This window comes from Tetrao urogallus (genome assembly GCF_951394365.1).
Source record: "Tetrao urogallus genome assembly, chromosome: 6".
Taxonomy (NCBI): Eukaryota; Metazoa; Chordata; class Aves; order Galliformes; family Phasianidae; genus Tetrao; species Tetrao urogallus.
The window spans coordinates 4,868,204-4,888,523 of record NC_136819.1 but is presented as its reverse complement, the minus strand read 5'-3'; the positions used below and the strand labels follow the sequence as shown (position 1 = coordinate 4,888,523).

Sequence of the window (20,320 nt, the reverse complement as noted above, 5' to 3'; positions counted from 1 at the left end):
TTCCCCACACCCTGGAGGCTCCCAGGGAGCATGTCTGTATGTGTGGGATTGAACAGGATCCCTTTGAAGACCAGATAAGCTGAGAGGAGCATTCCAAACAAGCTAAACCAGTTCCAGGGCCATCGCTCCCAACAGCACCACAGCCAGCACTGGCCGATCCCTTTGCCCACCACCATTTCTTCGCTCAGCCATATAGGGATGTGCTGAGCCACCCGCTTAGTGCTGCGGTTCATCTTTGCCCCCCCCACCCCGTGAGACCCAACAAGCCCCAGCGTGACATTCCCTCCAGGGCAGGGAGAGCTGCTTGGCAAATGCCTCTCTCTATTGCTCCTTGAAGAAGTGGAGACCTCCAACACTGGAAGAGGCTCTATATCATAGAAAATTAGAAAGCATTAAGGCTGGAAAAGACCTCTAAAGATCATTAAGTCCAACCACAAACCCATCACCACCATGCCAGCTCAATGCTAAGTGTGCTTTGGTGCTGATGGCTTCATTGGGAGCTCCAACGGCAGTTCAGCCCTCTCTAGTGGCTGGAAAAGTTGTGCCTAAGGAGAAGTGGCTTTGGGGATCAAGCCATCCACCCTGCCCAAGACTTCTCCACCCCCAGGCCACCTCCTGGTGTAGCGGGCAAAGCCCTCACCCACAACAAAGTACTTAAAAAAAGCTCAAAAATACAGGGAGCTGGGCAATGAGAGAACTACATGACGGCACAGGGGAGAAAATCCCCCTGCAGAGACTGACAGAGACTGGGCAAACTCGGAGGGGGGCTCTGGGGACACTTGCTGGGATACTCTCAGGGCTGGTAGTGCCCAGCATTGCCAGACCACAGGGTGGTTTTAGCCAATGCTCCTGCAATGGGGCGAGACCCAAGGGTGGGGTGGAGGCTCCCCAAGTTCCCTGCAAGCCCAAGCGTGCACTGGGGCATCAAAGGTACATGGCTGCATCCTCCTCCCCTTCCCTGCATGCTGCCAGCCCTCCTGGGACTGCAGCCACAAGGCAGAGGGTGACACTGTGAGAAGGAAATCCCAGTCAAGACATTGATTTTAATTTTTAAGAATTAAAAAACAAAAACAAAACAACAGAACAACAACAACAAACCCCCCCCCCCAAAAAAAAATAAAAGAAAAAAAGAAAAAGAAAACAGACAGAACTTCCTGAAAACAGCTTCCTACCTCATAATTTCACAGAAATTAGCTTGGAAACATCATTTGCTCTCTCCAGTCCTGTACCTGCTTTGGGCTCTGCCCTTTCCCCCCCCCCCCCCCTCCCACCAGCCCACCCTGCTGATGGGGGCCAGGAAGGGGCTCTGCCCCTTGTCCACTTCACCCAAAGCAGCCAGGGCAGAGCTTTCTCCCATCCAAGGTGACCACCTGGCTCTGGGGGTGCCACAGAGAAGATAGGCAGCCCTGAGCAGATACCCCCACCACCCCAAGGGTATCTGCTCCAGCAGCCCCCCAACAAGGGCTCTGCCCTCCAGCCTGGCACTGGGCACTGTGCAGGGGATGCAGAGCTAGTGCTGGCTGCAAGCTCAGGTACCACTTTAATCCCTTCAGCATCACCAGCAAGACGTGGCCCCCAGCCTTGAGGCTTTGCTCTCTCAACAGCAGGACGCCCACTGCCTGGCGCTAATGAGTTAATAAATTCATTTCTGACTAAGAAATTAGACCCTTAAGAAAAAATCCACCTTCCCGCTTTCACCCACCCTCCCTCCCCATATCCACCCCAAAGTAACCATGGTTCATTTGGAGACCCCGGTGGCAATAGTGCCCTCCGTGCTGGACCAGAGGGTTGGGGACACATGGGCACCAGCGGCGGCCAACCTCTGGCTGTGGTCTGTTAGCTGTGGGCTGGGCTCAGGGTGTTAGTCCTTGGGTGACTTCTTGCTGTGAGCGTTCCACATACCGCGCTTGGAGTGGTAATAGTGGTAGAAGTTCCTGAGACGCAAGCGCTCCACCTCCAGCCCGCTCTGAAGGACCCTGCGGTCAGACACATGGACAGCTGCTCAGGGAAATGAGGGGATGGACACAGCCAAATCCCTGCCCGTGGATGGGGGTTCCCATCACACAGGTGGGGGTACAGGGGTCCTGGTGCCTCCAGCCTCACCTGTCCAGGAGCTCCCAGTCCTCTCCTCCCCAGCGGTCCCTGAACTCCTCTGTGTTCATCCCTCCAACGCGGTCAAAGTCTGACTTGTAGATGCCAAAGAGACCAAAGCCATTCACCTCCCAGTAACCTGGAGGGAGGAGCAGTGAGATCCCCATCCCACCATACCATCACCCTTGGTGCCCCCAGGAAGCCACATCCATGCTCTCACCTCATCCCAATCTCTCCCCCAGTTCTCCCTTCCTACCACAGCTCTGTCTCCATCATTGCCACCTCCTACTGGGGTCCACAGAGTAACACTTGAAGTTCTGGAGAACCCTTGGGCTCAAATCTCACCCCACCAAAGCAGAACAAACCCACCCAATCCTGGCTGTAAACCAAACCCAGCATCACAGCAACACTCAGGTGCACAGGTGATATCTCCCATCTGGAAGGTGGCACAAGGAAGGGGACCGCTCACCATTGGGCTCCCGTGGGGAGCTGCCACAGCTCAGCCTCATGACGATGGGCGCATAGGCCAGCTTCCCTTCCACACAGTGCTTCCGGATGCTGTCCAGGATGTTGGAGGGAAAGTGGATGTGCAGGTCGCACAGGAACACGATGCTGTGCCCATCCTGAGGGTTGGGACAGACACAAGTGGGAGGCTCGCAGCCAAGCCACACCGGGAGCTCCAGAAGCCCCAAGTGGAGCAGTGCGTCCTCACCTCAACCATGTCCACACCAGCCTGCAGCCCTGCTGAGCGTTCGAAGTTCCCTGTGCGCCGTAGGTACTGGTAGCTGAGGGGAGAGAGCAGGGCAGTTAGCTTTGGTGATGGGAAGGGACCTTCTCAAGGGGACAAACACTATTTAACATTGGTGGCATGGACAGCAAGATTGAGGGCACTCTCCGCAAATCTGTGGATGACACCAAACCATGTGGGGACAGACATGCAGGAGGGAAAGAATGGCATCCAGAGGAACCTCAACAGGCCTGGAGAGATGGGCCTGTGTGAATCTCATGAAGTTCAACAGGACCAAGTGCAAGGTAATGCACCTGGATCAGAGAAAACCCAAAGAGAAAGTCAGGGAACCGGGAGAACAGAAAGCTCTGGGGAGAACAAATAGCAGCCTTCCAGTAGCTAAAGGGGCATACAGGAAAGCTGTTGTGGTCTCTATCAGGGAGTGTGATAATGGGAGAAAAGATACAGTTTTAAACTGAAAGAGAGGAGATTAAGGTTAGACACTAGGAAGAAATACTTTACTCAGAAAGTGGTGAGAGACTGGCACAGGCTGCCCAGAGAAGCTGTGGATGCCCCTTCCCCAAAGGTGTTCAAAGCCAGGTTGGATGGGACTTTGGAAAACCTGGTCTAGTGAAAGATGCCAGCCCATAACAGGGGGTTGGAACTAGATGGACTGTAAGGTCCCCAACCCTAACACTCCATGAAGAAAGGGGCCACTTCAAGCCAATGGTTGTGACAGGACCACCAGGATGGCCTGCCCATCTATGAGACCATCAGCACAGGACTACAGTGGGATGTGGAGAGGATGCAGGGATCCTTGGGATAGGTTACCGAGGCAGCTGGGCATCCTGCAGGGCTTTCTCGACATCCATGTCGTCGCTGTCAAAGTCCACCAGGATGACGTTGAAGTTGGCATCCTTTGTAATGTCATACAGGCTGACCATGTCTGAGATGAACTGCTGGACCCAGCGCGCCTGGTTCTTCACTGCCGGGCACAGCCACAAACATCCTTCAGACCTTAGGATCCCCACACTAGAGGTCCCAAAAAAACCCCCAAACCAGCAATCGGTCACATTACACCAGATAACCTCAACACTGCTATGGGTCTGGCCTCCCGAGAGCCCTGATAGCTCTTGTCTTAGGGAAAGGCACTTGGCAGTACCCCAGCCATGGGCATGTCCCTCAACCCCAATGCCTGACACAGACTGCTTCAAGCCACAGCCATGCCCTCCTGGCTGCCTGCACTCCTTGAATCTGCCAGGAGGATGCAAAATCCCACCAGAGAATGCTGTGGGCAGCAAGAGATGTGCCAGAGAGATGCATCCTGCTGTCACCTACCAGGTACCACGAAGTGCACCATGATGTCCTGCTTCCAGCTCAGCTGCAGAGGCCGACACAGAATGGGCTTCCCATAGAGGATGCTCCAGGTGCTTGGCTGGGTCTCGGTGGCCCCCACGGCTGGTCCCTCAGGGTTGGCTTCAGCACTGTCATCCTGCTTGCCTTGGTGCAAGAGGACATAGACGTACTCAGAGAGCCGAACTGTCCGCTGGCCCCGTTCTGCTAACTCCAGCTCCAGCAGGTAGCGGTTGCCACGAGCTGTGTCCCGGCGCTTTTCCACATTGATGATCCTCAAAAGGGTGTAAATGCTGTGGAGGAAGGAGAAACAGGTGAAACAGCCAAAATACAGATTGAGTGGGCCAGCTGTGAGATGGGTTGGACACTGCCTAGCATGCTGCACTCGAGAGGATGGCAAGCAATGATTTATACTCAGGCTGGCAGCCTGTAACAAGCAAGGTCCCCTAAGGAGGGATATTGGCCTCCGTGCCATTCTGTATCTTCATAAATGATCTGAACAATGGGATTGATAGTACCCTCACCAAGTTAGAACAGGATGGCGAGGTGTACATGGCATGAAGTTTAACAAAGACAAGTGCCCACTCCTTTACTTGGAAAGGTATAATCAAAGAGCCCAGCACAGGCTGGAGAGGGTTACAGAATCACAGAATGGCCAGGGTTGGAAGGGACCTCAAGGATCATGAATCTCCAACCTCCCTGTCACATGCAGGGCCACAATGCTAGACCAGGGTGCCCAGGGCCCCATCCAACCTGGCCTTGAACACCTTTGGGGATGGGGCATTCACAGCCCCTCTGGGCAGCTGTTCCAGCACCTCACCACTCTCTCTGTAAAGAACTTCCCTGACATCCAACCTAAATCTTCCCTCCCTCAACTTAAAACCATTTCCCCTCGTCCTGCAGTTATCTACCCTTTCAAAGAGTTGAAACCCCTTGAGGGTCCAAGGGAGAGCCAGAAAAATGGCCAGAGGGCTCAAGAACCTGTCGTATGAGGAAAGTCTGACGGAGTTGGACTTTTTCACAAGAGAGAAGAAAAGGCTCAGGAAGGGCTCATCACTGTATCACAGCTCTTAAAGAGCAGCTAGAAAGACGACAGAGGCTGTCTCTTCACTAAGAGCCAGACAGTGAAGACAAGGGGCAACAAGTACAGACTATACCATGAGAGGTTTTGTCCTGGTAAAAGACAAATTTTTTACAGTGAGAAAACAGCACTCACTGGAACCGCCTCCCCAGGGACATGGCAGCATCTCCATCACTGGAGGTTTTCAAGGTGTGGTAGGACAGGGTGCTAGGTAATTTCCTTCCCCAGAGGTTGAGCCTGATGATCTTTGGAGGTCCCTTCCAACATGGGCTGCTTTACCACTCTAACCCAATGTCCAGCCCACCTGGTCCCAAAAAGCCAAATGGGGCCAAGACACATCCTATCCTCCCCACTTCCCACCCACACCATGCTGCCTCCCTACCCCCCATTCTTCTCGTTGAGCTTCTCCATGTACTGGGCCACCACATCGACCACCTCACTCTCACTCAGCTGCAGGTTGCCCGAGACGTTGCAGCGCAAGTCATTCCAGTCGGAGCGCAGGAGCTCAAAGTCCACCGAACTGACACTGAACGTCCTCTGCCAGTTGATGGAGTCCTCCAGCCAGCTCTGCGGCAGCTCCCCTGTCTCATAACTGTAGTCTGACACCTCCTCTTCCTCCTCTTCCTCCTGGCCCTTTCCCTCCTGCTGGGATGCTGTTATCTCTGATGTCTTCAGAAAGGACGTCACCCGTGTCCCCTGTGAGCGAGTCACCTCTGAGGAGTTGTAATCGGTGGTGACTGCCATCCTGCCTGGGGCAGTGGTCACATCCTCGTGGGTCTCCTTGCTGAAGATCCCTTCAGCCCCCAGTTCTTCCTGCTTGCTCACCAGCCGCCACCTCCTGTCACCCGCCCGGCTGGTCTTCCTCCTGGCTGACTCTCTCTCTCTGGAAATGTTGCTCAAGAGCCAAGGGGTCCGGTGGCCAGGGGCAGTTCGAAGCTTGCTGGGAGTGATGGAATGCTTCTGAGGGGTCCTGGAACGAAGCTGCACTTTCTTCAGAAGCTTTGGGTAAAGGAAGATGTTGGGGAAGGCGGGCTCCTGGGCTGGGGCTTTGCGTTTGCCTGGCTGCAACCTGGTCACATACACCTTCTCCTGGGCTTTCTTAGGTTTTCTGTCCTCCTTGGATACTACAGACTTGCTGGGAGCTGGTGTTTTGGCTTTGCCACCAAAGATGGGAACAGAGAGGTGAGACTGGAGGCTGAGCACCCCAGCACGCTTGGAGGACACCAGCAGCCCCAGCTCATCCTCCTCACTGGGCTCCTGGGGTAACCATCGAAGCATCCTTCCACGGACTCTCTCCTGCCCAGGTCCTGTGTCCCCATTGCCATGGAGGCCCACAGGAGTAGCTGTGGGGCTGGGAGTGGCAGGGGGCATGCTCCACCTTCCCATGCCCACCTCGTCCCGCACCCGACTCTGCTTGCGGCGGAAGCTGTAGTAGTCCAGGTAGTCTCCATAATCTCTGGTGACTGGTAGAATCTCCTTCCTTTGGGTTTCAGGTACCAGCTCGAGGTTCTTCCTGGCTTTGGGAGGTGGGTCTGTGGCCTCAGGGCTGTCCACTGTATCCTCATCCTCCTCATCATCTTCGAGGAAATCTAGGGAACACAGACAGAAGTTTCTCAAGGGTCCCTGCTCTCTGCAGCACTTGGGATGACTTGGGACAAGCAGGCAAAGCTTGTCTCCTTAAGGGGATCAACGAGAAAACTGAGTGAGGGAGTCCCTGAGTGAGGGAGACTGAGAGCTGGCAGGCACTGAGTGATGCTCAGCAGGGACGGGGGCTAAAGACTCCGGTAATTAAGCCCTCCAAACCTTGGCTAATTAACCCCTCCAAGCACATCTTTGGAGACACAATGATGCATTCCATCTCCCATCAGCTGCACTGGTGGGTTGGGATGCCAGGTCCTCAGCCCCATGCCGAGCCACTGAGAGATGCCTGAGAGCTGCCAGTGGGCAGGCATGACTCACTGTCTGGGTTGAGGAAGAGAAATGCTCGCTGACGTGGGTCCTCCTCCTCCTCATCCATCTTCATGTACTTATAAAAACCGAACCTGTGAAACAGAGATGAAGGATGAGGTCCCAGAGATAAGAGAGGGGTGCACAGAGAAAAGGTGCTTGCGAGCAGGCATGTGCATACTGCCATGCACATACACAAACGTGTGTGCAGGGGAACATCCCGGGATGGGAGCTGGGGTCATAGAATCAATAAGGTTGGAAAACACCTCTAAGGTCATCTAGTCTAACTGCCAGCCCATCACCATCATGCCCACTAACCATGTCCTCAGGTGCTACATCTACCCTCTTCTTGAACAAATCCCTGGGAGACAGGGAGGGACTGGGAGACAGCCTGGAGGTGGCCCTTTGCTGTGGACAGGGCTTGGGGATGCACGCCAACACTTACTTCTCCAGGTAGAGCGGGGACTCCCTGTAGAAGCACTTGTTCTCCGTCTCCATGTGAGTGAGGCGCGTGTAGTCATTGGGGTACACAAACGAGAGGTAGACCTGGGGAGCCAAGCACTCCACCATCACCAGTGCACCCAGCTGGCTTCATCCCAGCACCCCAAAGGCATCACACAGTGCTCATCCCAAACCCATTTGGGTCAAGAGGGGAAGGCTCAGCTCGAGCCTCCACCAAAAGACACTTTCTCCTGGTTTTTAACCACGTTGAAACATCACAGGCAAACCAAGACCTACTATAGGAGCAAGAGCTTTGGCAAGTTCCCCTCCCAGGCATCACAGAGAGACACTTACAAATTGCAGGCCCTGGTAGCGGGCGATGGGGAAGTCCTTCACCACGTAGGTGGGGCTGTAGGCACAGGGCACCAGCACATTCTCCACACGGGACGGCTCTATTGCAGGGGCTGAGGAGAGGCAGGCATGGCTCAGCCCAACCTGTGCCCATCCCACGTTACAGTCTGTAGCCCAAACCATCCTAAATTGCCCCCAGAAGAGATGGCCTTCACCCCAGAGATGGGCAGAAGGTAGGGAGGATGCTCTGGAGCATCCAGGTCCTGCCTTCTTCGTTGAATCACAGAGTGGTTTGGGTTGGAAGGGGCCAAAGAAAGTCGCAGAGCAGTGAGAAGTCCCAACCACTTACTGAGGAAGAAGGTATCCCTGGGGTCAGACTTGAGCATGTCAGCCCCATGCTCATCCCATTGTGCCTCCCAGAGGTAGCTCCCACTGTGGCTGGCCAGAGACTGCGGGATGTGCTCCACATGGTTCATCTTCAAAGTCGATTCGTCTGAGGGAGGAGAGAATGATGGCTGAACCCCTTGGTACACCACAGGACTCACCCTCTGGATGAGGGAAGCCCTGGGGACCCTCCAAGAGGCTGTGAGGGAGGATCCTAGTTGAATCCCACCACTCAGTATCAGTTCCTGTATCCCCCTGACTCAGCAGGGATACCCACCTGGGACAAAAGGGATGCACCCCCAAAAGGAGGCGTGTGTGCAAACACATGATGCAAACACATGATCTGTGTCCCCAGATTGTGTCCCACACAGGGAACAGCATGTCCCATAGGCCCCCGGCTCTTGGGAAGGCAAACCCAGCCCCTCCAGCCCGCCTGCAGGCTTGCAGACCCTGTGACTAATGAGACAAATGATTATTGCTATCAACTAATGACACATAGGAAAAGGGTACAGGCAATCTCAGCCAGGATCACCAACTCCAATTACAGCACTGCTCACTACAAACACAAGAGGTGGAAACACTCAGAGGCTTTGGCTCCCAGGGACACAGGGATTATGCCTTGGATTAAGCCTTCCCCTTCGAGCCTCAAGTAAATACAACATGACCTTGGTTCCTGCCCTTCTCCCATTTAAGGATTCGGGTGACGCACTGTCCTTGGCTATTCACCAGCCCCCAGAGTGCCACTAAGGGAGGCAGGTCACCATGCCCTGGTCACCTTGGTCCCAGGTGGGGCTGCCTGTTCCCAGTATTCAAAGACACTGCAGGGAAGCAGGCAGATCCCAAGTGCAGTACCCAAAATGCTCCTTTGCGCAATAGGGACATGCTGGAGCACGGGGAGACATGGGACACGTTGCATTGCATCCTCAGCAGCCAAATAAGGAAAATGCTGGAGCAAGGGAAGGGGCAGAGCTTTAAACCCACAGGATAGGCACTCAAAAGTGGTTTGGCTTCACCCTGGGAAACGCTGCTGGGCTCCAAGGGAGCTGGCAAGTGGGAGAACATCTGTGCTGATGGATTGCAGCTGGGGGAGAATTTATCTGCACCTCATCCACCTCTTGCCCATCCACCGCTCTTCTCCCCATTGATCCCTGCGTGTTGCTTCAGTGACACCTTCCAGGGCGTGTTTGATGACCAGTCCTTATGCGCACTGAGCGCCAGGGCAGGGCCCATCCATCATATTCTTTCTTGCTGCCAGACTGATGAAGGGGCAGGAAACAGAAGATCTATAGATTTAATTAAATCCCATGCCATCCATTCCCACCTCCATGACAGCTCCTCATAACTCAAGGCCAAGGAGCTGAGCTGCTTGCCAAAGGAGCCAAGCCTTGTTAGCAAGGAAAAAGCTGGAGAGCAGCAGCCACAGGAGCTGCATTTCTGTGGCACACCACTTACTCATCCCATTTTCAGGAGGGCTGCAGCATCACCCCTACCTGCTGCAGCCTCATTCCTCCTATCCAGCAGAAGCCCTGGGGGGTTCGGACCCATCTTCCCTTGCATCTGGTTTCAACCAACATTTTGAGCCCAGGTGAGTGCAGCATGGTAGTTTGCTGGCTGCCAGCACCTGAGATAGTCCTTACCTGTGTACAGAGAAATGTAGGAAGAATCAATCACTTCGAACTTCAAGCTAGGGAGGAAAACTCGCCACTAGGAAAGAAGGAGATGGAGGATCAGTGGGAGGACGGGTCCTTCTCCACCCTCAGCTCCCAGAAACTATCCTCAACCCAACATCACAGCAGTGGAATGAGATGGAGGGCTGACCCTATCCCAGCACAGGTCCAGACCTATCTCGTTCCTTAAACTGTAGTGCTCTGGGCTTGTTCCCTGCATGGCTGGAGAAGGGAAGACATCCAGAAGTGAGGCTACACTCTGGCTGCCACATATCTCAGACCCATGTTGCTCTTCTGGGCCAGGCAGCAGCTTCTTCCCAACCAGCATTCATTACCAGGGCAGCACAAACGTAGGATCAAGACCCTGACCCACAGCTGCCATTCACTGACCCCTAAACCACCTCCTCCTTCCCCTGCCTCTCTCCAGTGCTGCAAACCACTCAGACCTGTGTTGGCAAAAGCAGGAATGGGAACAGACTGAAGCAACCCCCTGCAGATCTCTGCTGCTGCTTTTAGATCTCCTTCAGCTGATTTGGAGCACATTAACAACAACAAATATGCATTGACTTCAGAGGGTCTTCACAGCTGCCTGCACTGATTTGATTGCCATTTAAAAGCATGCCCCAAATGGATGTGAGCCTTTGTACAGACAAGCCCTTACATACCCAGGGCAAGGGAAGCATTAGGGTCCTTTGTTGTCTCTCTACAAGCACCTGAGAAGCTTCCCTCCCTCCAGCAAGAAAACATTTCCCCCTCTCGTTTATTTTTCACATCAGAAATTCAGATCTTATCAGCACTGCATGCACCCAGACAGAGCACTCCTGAGTGCTGGGGAGGAGAAACACAAGAAAGAGGAGCTGTCAGCCTCTGAGATGCTTTGCTAGCACAAGTCTGACTCCAGTGATTAATGAGTGTTTGGGAGAAAAGAAACCTTTGCGAAAGAGCCAACATCTTCCCCTCCCAAAAAAAAAAAAAAAAAAAGCCTGAGCTCCTGAGAACAGCAGGGCTGTGCAGCCAGGTGGGCAAGTTCAGATCTGAAATTGCTGGTATCTACAAAGGAGAGGTGGGGAAAGAAAAAAGGGACCTAAGGCAGTAGGGTGGGCTAACAGCTCTTCAGGGCAGCAGTCAGTATCCCGGATGGTACCTGTCTGTTCCCACCTTATTCATGGTCTGGGCTCCTCTAAAAAGGGACCTTACCTTCCTGGCCAGCCCAATTCTCCATGAACATGGCAAAGGGAGAGAAAAAAAAAAAAAAAAAAAAAAAGGGAGGATGGGACTAGCCATGGAGAGCTGCTGATCAGAAACAAGCCTGGAAGCAGCACAGGGGGATATTTACTCACGCCCACTTCCACATGGTCCGAGCCTCGGTCGTCTTGCTTGTGGAGCAGCTCAAAGTAGTAGCGCCTGGACGACATAAGGCTGCACAAGAGGGGGAGAGGCTGGGTAAGACACATTGCTGCTACTGCTGCCAGGGCAATGGGGTGGAGTCCCTGGACCCTCAGTGTCAGGGGAGTCATCTCTGGAAACCATCTCTGTCCTGCTCATGTGTGGCTAAAACTTCTTGGGGTAAGGAGAAAGGCAGGATGAGAGGGATATCTGCAACTAGTTCTACTGTTTTAACAGAAAAAAAGGAACCCTAGCCCCTAACTCACGGCATCCAACACGTTTAAGGCATCGACTAGTGTAGGGTGTTTTGGGAAGGGGCTTGGCGGGATCAGTGTGGAACTTACCGTAGAGGCTTGGAGACCTGTGAGCTGAATTTGGTGAACTCCCCTGGAGCTGTCCACTCGGTACCCAGCTGGAGAAAGGAAAAATGAACATCTAAAAGCTGCCAGCTAAGCAGGCACAAGCCCAAACCCTGCCAGACAGACGGAAAGAAGCTCTCCTCTGCCTCCACTGGGCACCATTCCATGGGCAGAAAGGCTCATCAGGTAGGACAGAAGACTCCACCCCAGGTTTTCCCTTGTCCTCCCCTCTGCTGGCACTCTTGGCACCAGAGCTTGTCACCAGACACAAGCAGCAAGATTCCAAAAGCATAGAAGTGTGAATCAAGACAGTAAGTCTTCCAGCTCCCCAGGAAAATCCAACAGCATACATTAAACCTCCCACCTTGGGACAGGAGCATCCCCAATGCAGGGAAGTCTAGAGGGTGAATGTGCATACCTTGCCCACAAAGGCAGCCAGCCGTGAGTTGGATGGGCTCTCATCAGAACTGAGCCAGAACTCCGAATTGTCATCTGATGCCACAGAAAACTGGAAATCTCCTGAGGACAGCAGAGGAGAGATATACAGCAGTGCTGGTGTCCTGGGCTGGCTGGACAAAGGTAACAGTGTTTCCTTGTGGCACAAGGAAACAGAGGGATGGATGGACCTGGTAACATGGTGCCATGGACCCCACGTTCTGCTCTGTTCTGGATAGGACTAGTGCTTCAGCTTCATTGAAAACAATGGAAGAGGATCTCTGCTCCAGAGAGACCATCCTGCCTGGGAGCCAGGGACTGTCCAACACTCCTTCTGCCCTCACATGGCCCAAGAAAGGGGAGAGGGCAGCTTTCCCACACCACTGCAAGGGGAGAAAAGGCCCAAGATCTCCACTCACCATCCTTGAAAGGGTGAATGTAGCCAAAAATCCTTAGCCCGTAGTTCTTCCACTTGGGTGACACCGCCAGCTTCTTCACTGTGGTGCGGGTCTGGGGATGCAAAAGTACAAACAGTTAATACCTTGTGCCAACATTATCCACCTCTCATTCTCCTGGGGCTTTGTACCCCTAAAACCAGAGGGGTCATAGAGGTCCCATCGCTACCCAGATCTCTCCATCTCTGCCTTGAAGCCTGGCTGGCTCTTAAGGCAATTGCATGCCCCAAAGGGAACCCAAAAACCTGCATGCCAGAGAGAGGGATGAGTGGGCCCTCCCTCCAACCCACCACCATCGGGTCTGGGACTCACATGCGGAAAGAGTGGAAAATGGAGGTTCTTCCTTAGGTGCCTCACAGCTCCTCCACACCAGTCCTCAAAAACATGCAGGTTCGCTTTCCCCTTGTACTGCAGAATGAGGGGAAGAAGGGAGAGATGTGCGAGTCACCTCCCAAGGACAGCATTAGGGCCAACCCTATGCTCACATCACCAAAACCCAGTGGATAATCTTCCTCCCACTGCTGCGAGGGCACCCTTTTGGTTCCCAAGCAGGCTCACGCAAGGACTGTTCCCCTTCTGGATACAACAGCAAAAGCCCAGCCCCACCATCACCCATCCCGTTGGAACCAGGAGGAAGACGCCACGTGATTCTTCCCCACCCCTCAAAACCATGATGTACCTTCTCATCCCAGGGCAGAACCTGCTTGGTCAGGTTGAGCTTGGGGCGCCTGGTGGCTCGTGAGCCTCTGGAAAAGCGTCCATCCAAATCCTGTCCATCATTCTGCCAAAGAAGCAGGAGATGGGAGATGAGAGGTGTGGGGCAGCGGGGCCACAGCCAGCACACTGCTCAGATGTGCTTGCAGGACACTTCCTCATGCCTAAATACCTCATTTGAGATGCCAAGCATTTCCAAAGCAAGGGGAAAGCTTTCCAGGCTGAACGCAAAGGAAAGTGGGGCACCTCGCTACAGAAGGATGTTGGCAAGGCATCCCAGAGAGCAGGGCTTCAGAATGTTCCACCTCAACTTGTTTCCCATTCTCTGCCGAAAGTGCTCCTGCTCCAAAACAGCATGCTTGCTGTTCATCCTAAATGCCAGTCTGGCAGGCTATAGGAAAGGGACTATTTTGAGCTGCATTTCCAAAAGAGCAGGAGCTTGGGCAATAATGTGATCTGTACTTCTGCCTCCAGGCAGAGGCAGCAGGGTGCCTCCCCACTCTCCCTCTTCCTTTAAAGGGGATTAGATTAATCCGATCACTTGTGTCTCATAATTTAGAGGGATTTGGGGAGCAGTCACCTGCCTCCAGCTTGCTGAAGAGGAAGAGTCAGGCTCTTCTGGAGAACCATGGCACAAAGCACAGCCCATTACAATGTGCAGCGCAGAGGAAATAATTAGCAAACTTTTCCTAAATGATGTCACTAGTGTTCTGGAGGATGGGAGTGATGCTCTTTGGAGGCATTGTCTGGGTGGAGGCGTAATTGTGCTCACTGGGAAAGCAAGGGTGCAATTACAGCCTCGCTATAACATTCCAGCATCAGGGCCAGAGTATCCTGCAAGCAGGTGGGGACACCGCAACAATAAAAGATGACAAACAAAGGACCAGCAGTGCCAATAGCAAGATCTGCAGCAATGCCCAGCTGAGGCTCAGAGCACACCAGGAATAAAGCTTCTCATCTCAGTTTTTGGTCTGCAGTTGTTTGCTCTGGATTCAGGGGCTCTCCACTATAAGACAGATGTTGACAAATGGGACTGAGTCAAGAGGAGGCTCCTAAGATGGAGCAGAGGACACGGGAAAGAGTGGCTTCGCCCAGCAAAGCAGGACCTTACTGCCATGCATAACTAAGTAATGGATGCAGATCGTGGCAGACTTCTCAGACAGGGCAAGAGGCAGCAGACATGAGTCACAACGCTGAAAGTTTCAACTGGGTGTCAGGGAATTCAATTTTCACCATCAGGGCTGTTGAAGAGAACCAAAAAGATTGTCCACCCTTGGATCCACTCAAGGCTTGGAGCGCCCTGCTCTACTCAGCCACGTGTTTGTAGGGAACACGGATCAGGAACCTTGACAGATGCCATCCCACCTTGTTCCCACCACGGCTCTCTCATTCCCACCTGCTCCTCCTCGTGGCTCTCACTGGAGTCCTCAGCCTTCCTCTGCCGTGCCACTGCCTGGGCCACTGCCGGCCGCCTGCCAGGGTCTGTCACCTCCCCCAGCCGCTCCCCATCTGCAATGCAAATACAGGAACTGCTGAGTGAAACCATGGCTGCCTCCTCAAGCCTCACCACCACCAGATGCTCCTGAGCCTTTCCTGAGGCTGCAGCAGAGGAGGACGTGGATAGCCCTGGCTGCAATTCCCTTCGTTACATTCGTACTAAGCAGCTTGCAGCTGCTCATCAGCATTGCTTTTAATTACTCTTCTCACAACAGCCCTTTTACGTCAGATAGGATAAGCTCCTGTGGGACCTCAGCTCCCCATCCAGCTGTCGGGACGGTGCCGAACAAAAATTAGACCAAGCACTGTAACATCACAGAATATCCCAAGGCGGAAGTGACCCATCATGACCATCAAGTCCAACTCCTGGCTCCACGTATGGCAACCAAGAGTCAAACTATCTAAGAGCACTGCTTTCTTGAACTCTGGCAGTTCAGGGCCATCCCACTGCCCTAGGCAGCCTCTTCCATGCCCACCACAACCTCAAAAGCAGAATGGGATGTGGCAGCTCCCCAAAGGGGACTCTATGCCAAACCCATAGCCCAGTAGGAACCCAGAGGCAGAGTTGGGTTCCTATGGACAGCAGGAACAGTAAGGCAGGGGTCAATGAGACTCTCCCATGTTCTTCATCATCTCACTTGACAGTTCTGGGGAGCTCCTGCCTTCCCCAGGACAGGCCTGGGGAGCCTCCATACCCAGCAGCCTCCTGATGTACGTGCACTGATGCCATTAGCATTCGAGCGGCCGCACAGCCCGCATCTCCTTGGAGATGGCAGCACAAATCCCATCCTCAGCGCGGCTGCAGAGCGGGAACAGGAAATTAAGCTCTAAAGCCCCCTTATTCTGCTCTCAGCCATTATTCAGCCCTGGCAGCTCCAGCTTTCTGCTGGCAGCTCCCTGCCTCCCTCCCATGTCTTCAGACCCACATCGTTCCTCCCACAGCCCCGTCTCAGCCTTGACGGGGATGGGGAGTGTTGCAGGAAGGAATGGGACTGGATCCAGCTTGAGACCCCCATCGGCAAGAAGGAAGCAGAGCAGCAGCTGTTCCTACATCCTCCAGCCCACCCTGGAGACAACCGTGTCAGCCAGAAGAGCCCTCTATGGGGACACCACAGCAAGAGATGTTCTTGCCAATGCTTTCACCTGTACCCCTTCTCTGCCATTACACATCTCCTCAGCAGGGATGGGGTGTGCTCGGAGAAGTGGCTGCAAGCCAGGAGGAGAAAAAAAGCACCAGCAAAGCCACAGAAGAAGGTTTCCACAGCAATGTTTGTTCTTCTGCAATTCAAATACTGGATAGGAAAGTCAAGGGCAGTCTTAGCCCAAAAAAACAAATGCTAATCAGCCCGGCTGCAACTGAAAATAAACACCCCCTCCTTGAGAAAGGGAGGAAAAGGCCAGCATCACTACCAGCAAGCAGCAAGTTGAGAATGAACCCTTCTCATCTCACCCTCCAGCCCCAGAGCCCTTTCTCCCCTCCCCAAGTCCCGCTGCTTTCCAAAGCCAATGCCGCTGGAAGCCCAGCCCAACAGCAGGGACAAAAGGCACTGCGGAGCGGTATTGTTTGGCTCCTGGTCCTGCAGCGAGGCAGCAGCAATAATAAAAGGCTCCTGCCTGCGAGATGCTGTCTGGAGAGGAGCATCCCCTCTCCTTTCCCTTCCCCAAAGAGTGCCAAACACCTGGGTGCTGCCAAAAATGCAGCCCAGCACCAAATTTCTGAGCACCCCAACCAGGTGGGGTTCAGGGCAAATAATATGGATATAAAATACTGAGTTTGCACTCAAGCCCCTGAAATCTTGTGCTAGAAGCAGAATGCAGTTCCTAAATGCCTACTGGGTGATGGGGTTTGGTTCCGCAGTCTCCAGGCCTCCAACCAAACTGAGGGATTAGGGGGTTGGTTGCACCCCAGAAGTCATTAGCACTCAGGGTGAAGGATGCTGCAGCCACCCCATGAGCGACCCACATCCAGAGCAAGGCAAATGGGAACAGGCAGATGTAGCCTGGTACTCCCGACTGACAGATCTCCCCACAGGGGAGCATCTGCTCTTATCTTCCCAATCCTGCAGCAAAAACACCCTGCAGAAAGGGAGATGCCAAAGCAAGATATGTCTTCCTCAACTCAATCACCATCAGCCCCTTCTCTATCCATCCTCAAAACATCAGTACATTGGGCTGTGCTGATTACCAAAATCATCAAGGTGCCTTCAGGGCTGGATCTTTCAGGCTGATCCTCTCAGTCAATGGGTGCCCTGGGAAGCAGCAGCTCAACCCATATGGGAAAGATGGGGGACATGAAAAAGAAACCAGCCAAAGATGCCAACACCAAGCCCTGTGGTCTAACCACGCTGGTCCTCCAAAGCACCCCATTTCCACTGGTCTTGGGTGCTTTGATCCTTTGCTTTTAATTTAAATTTAGCATCCAATCCAGCAGAGCCTCCCATAAGGAGGTGATGAGGGGAACATATGCACCCCCACCACAGCCCCCGCCCCACACCTCCCTTCATGTCGCAGTCATCGGTCAGCAGCCAGCTCCCATCAATCTCCTTGTCCAGCCCAAATCCCTTCCATTCTGCCATTGCCAAGGCAACAGGCGCTTAAAAAGGAGCAGCTGAGCTCCTGGCCACAGTATCTTTGATGGCTCAAAGAGGACTGAGTGCCACCACGCAGCTGGAGACATCGTGACTTCCCTCAGGGACAAGCCCAGGGGTGAGCATCACCCATCGCGGAGATGGGATTGCTGAAAACCACCAGTCATAAACACGAGCTCTCAGCCCCTCCAGACACCACAATGGGGGAAGCAAAGGGATAAATGAAGTGTAATGCATTCACTCAATTATCCAGCCTTGCTGCCATTCCAGCCCCACGGCTTGGACCTGTGCTGCCACGTTTCCCATTTCCGTGCCACTTTGTTCCCCAGCTCCATAGCCCTGAGACAGCCCTGGCTGCCCAAGGACAGGGCTCGCTTGTCTGCCTGCCGCCTCCTCCTCCCCTCCCAGCAGCTCTTGGCAGGGTGGGAGTGCTCACAAAGAGCCGATTCAAGGCAATAAGGACGAGGGCTCTCTCAGAGAGAGGCTGAAGGGGAAACCGAGCAGCCCATGGATGGCACCACTGCCCCTCTGCATGGGCCACCAAAGCTTTTCAAAGGGCTCTTGTCTAATCCTCTCCCCTACCTGCACCTCTAAAGAAAGGAATAAAGGCACCCAGTGTTACAGCACATCAGTCCGTAAGATGTGCTAGGGGTGCCATTTGTAGTCCATCAGGGGATGGATGGGCATGGTGCTCCCAGCACCCTGGAGAAAGTCCCAGAGGAAGATATTGAGGTGTTGGCAACTCCCCCTGCACGGCTCCCCAAAAGAGCTGTGGGTTCCCCATCCCTGGAGGTGCTCGAGGTTGGATGGGGCACTGGGCAACCTGGTCAACAGGAGGTGGCCCACCCATGGAGAGGGGTTGGAACTGGATGGGATTGAAGATCCTTTCCAATCCAACCACGATGCAATTTATTATCTCGGTGCCCCACAAGCCAGCGCTGCCCCTGCTCACATTACTTTGGAGAGCACACTGTGTGACTCTGCCTGTCAGCAGCCCCAAGAGATATTCCCCAAGGCACGCACCAGCATCTCACCCTTGCAGGTGCCACCAATGCTTTCCCCAAACCTACATCCCAGCTCATCCATCAGCACTGGCAACAGCCACATGTGTTCAGTCACTGCTCCAGGTGGCAGGGCCAGCCAGGCACTCTGCTAAGAGCCATTTTACATCATTGCTATCATTTTTTTCCTCCCGTTCTTCCTCCTTTTTCTTTCTTTTTTTCCCTTCCCACCTGGCATGAAAGCATTTCCACCCCATTGACTCAGCACAGTTTCCAGCTGGGAGAACACTGTAATGGCCTCATTATTTCAGACGAGGAACCTGCATGTTAAATTAGGCAGAGAAGGGTAATTATCTACTTGTAGAAGATAAGGGAAGGGGGAGCATTTTATCAGGGACAGAATGCCAGCATGCTTCCCAGCCGAGTCACTGACCGCACTCCCCACGTGAGCAGCATCCAGGCCACAAGGACACCATAGGGACACATATACCCAAAAACACTCCAAATACCCTCAAGCGCACACCTTTTGGCCTGGCCCCCCACCTTACTTCCTGTCAGGAACTCACACCCGGTGCTTTCTGGAGGCTGAAGACACATCAGCTCAGTGCTGCTCTATTTAATGAGTAATTAACCTTTCTGAGCATCCTCTGGTGGCTGACGCAAGGCAGGCAGCATCCTTCACAGCAGGGCATGAGGTCTTTGACACCCTTTGGGTTCTCTTGCACAGACAGCCTCCATCCACCTCTCACTGTAGACAACGTCACCCCATCCCTACGGGACTTGGGACCAGGACACGTAACCACGTCTCCGAGTATCTTTTATACCACTGAATGGAGAGAGCCCAAACTCTGGAGCACAGTCCTCACCCAGCACATCCTCCTTCCAAGCACAATTTCCCTCTCTACTCCCCAAATACAAAGGGTTCCCAATGATCTTCAGTGAAGAACACAAGCAGAGCTCCTCGGACCGAATCCCATTCCCCATGTCCCTCCTTGGCACCAACCCCATGGCACCCGCTGCACCACGAGGCCCAAAATCTGCAGGCTCACTCTGCTGTGCCAACTTCAGGTTCCGCACTCACGAGATGTGGCCGGCTCCCAGATCGCCCTCACTCCCTTCAAAGCCACCCAATTCAACCGCCAACCCCTCTTTCATCCTCACCATCAGGGTGTGGACCGATGAGAAATGGCTTCTAACCCCCAAGCCCAACGCGCAGCCCGCCCCACGCCCCGAGGTGACCCCACCGAGGGATGGAGCGAGCTCCGGGGGTGATCCCGAACTCCAGGGGAGGGGGGCTTACCTCTGCCGTAGGTGAAGGGCAGGCGGAGGGCGCGGCCCTGGCGCATCAGGCTGATGTGCAGGTACGTGAACCACGCGGCCGAGGTGAGCAGCGCCAGCAGCAGCAGCAGCTTCAGCTGCTTGCGGATCTTCTTCACCGGGAGCCGCGGCATCACCGCCCGCCGCCGCCGCCGCCGCCGCCGCCGCCGCGGCCCGCCGCCGGCCTAGCCCCGGCCCATCGGGCCCCCCTCCCCCGGCCGCCCGCCTCTACGGGCCGGCAGCGGGGGGGCGGCGGCGGCAGCTCGCGGCTGCCTGGTGCATCGCCGCCGCCCCGTCGCGCCGGCAGCGGACACGGCCGGGCGGCGAATGAATGGAACGGCAGCGGCGGGAGCGGAGGGAGGGGGCGCGGCGCCGCCCGGGCCGAGCGACGGGGGCGTCGGCCAATAGCCACCCGCCGGGACGGAACTTCGACCAATAGAAGCGCTGCGGGGGCGGGATCGGAGGGGGCTCCGCGCGTCGCCACGCCAACGGGCCGGCAGCCGCGGGCCGGGCCATAGGGGCGGCG

At 54.5% G+C, this 20,320-nt stretch overlaps 1 protein-coding gene across 1 annotated transcript; it reads right to left on the bottom strand.

Annotated features, from left to right (window-relative positions):
* Positions 1–1,861: 1,861 nt before the first annotated feature.
* On the bottom strand, positions 1,862–19,928 carry B4GALNT4 (beta-1,4-N-acetyl-galactosaminyltransferase 4; the record flags this gene model as incomplete). Its single annotated transcript, XM_079537670.1, has 20 exons — positions 1,862–1,976; positions 2,104–2,230; positions 2,561–2,714; positions 2,804–2,876; positions 3,650–3,803; positions 4,157–4,464; positions 5,635–6,841; positions 7,212–7,294; positions 7,645–7,745; positions 7,995–8,104; positions 8,341–8,484; positions 10,013–10,079; positions 11,383–11,461; positions 11,773–11,840; positions 12,206–12,306; positions 12,642–12,732; positions 12,990–13,085; positions 13,357–13,458; positions 14,788–14,900; positions 19,778–19,928. The coding sequence occupies 20 exons, from the start codon at positions 19,926–19,928 to the stop codon at positions 1,862–1,864; spliced, it is 3,444 nt and encodes a 1,147-aa protein (XP_079393796.1).
* Positions 19,929–20,320: the final 392 nt, after the last annotated feature.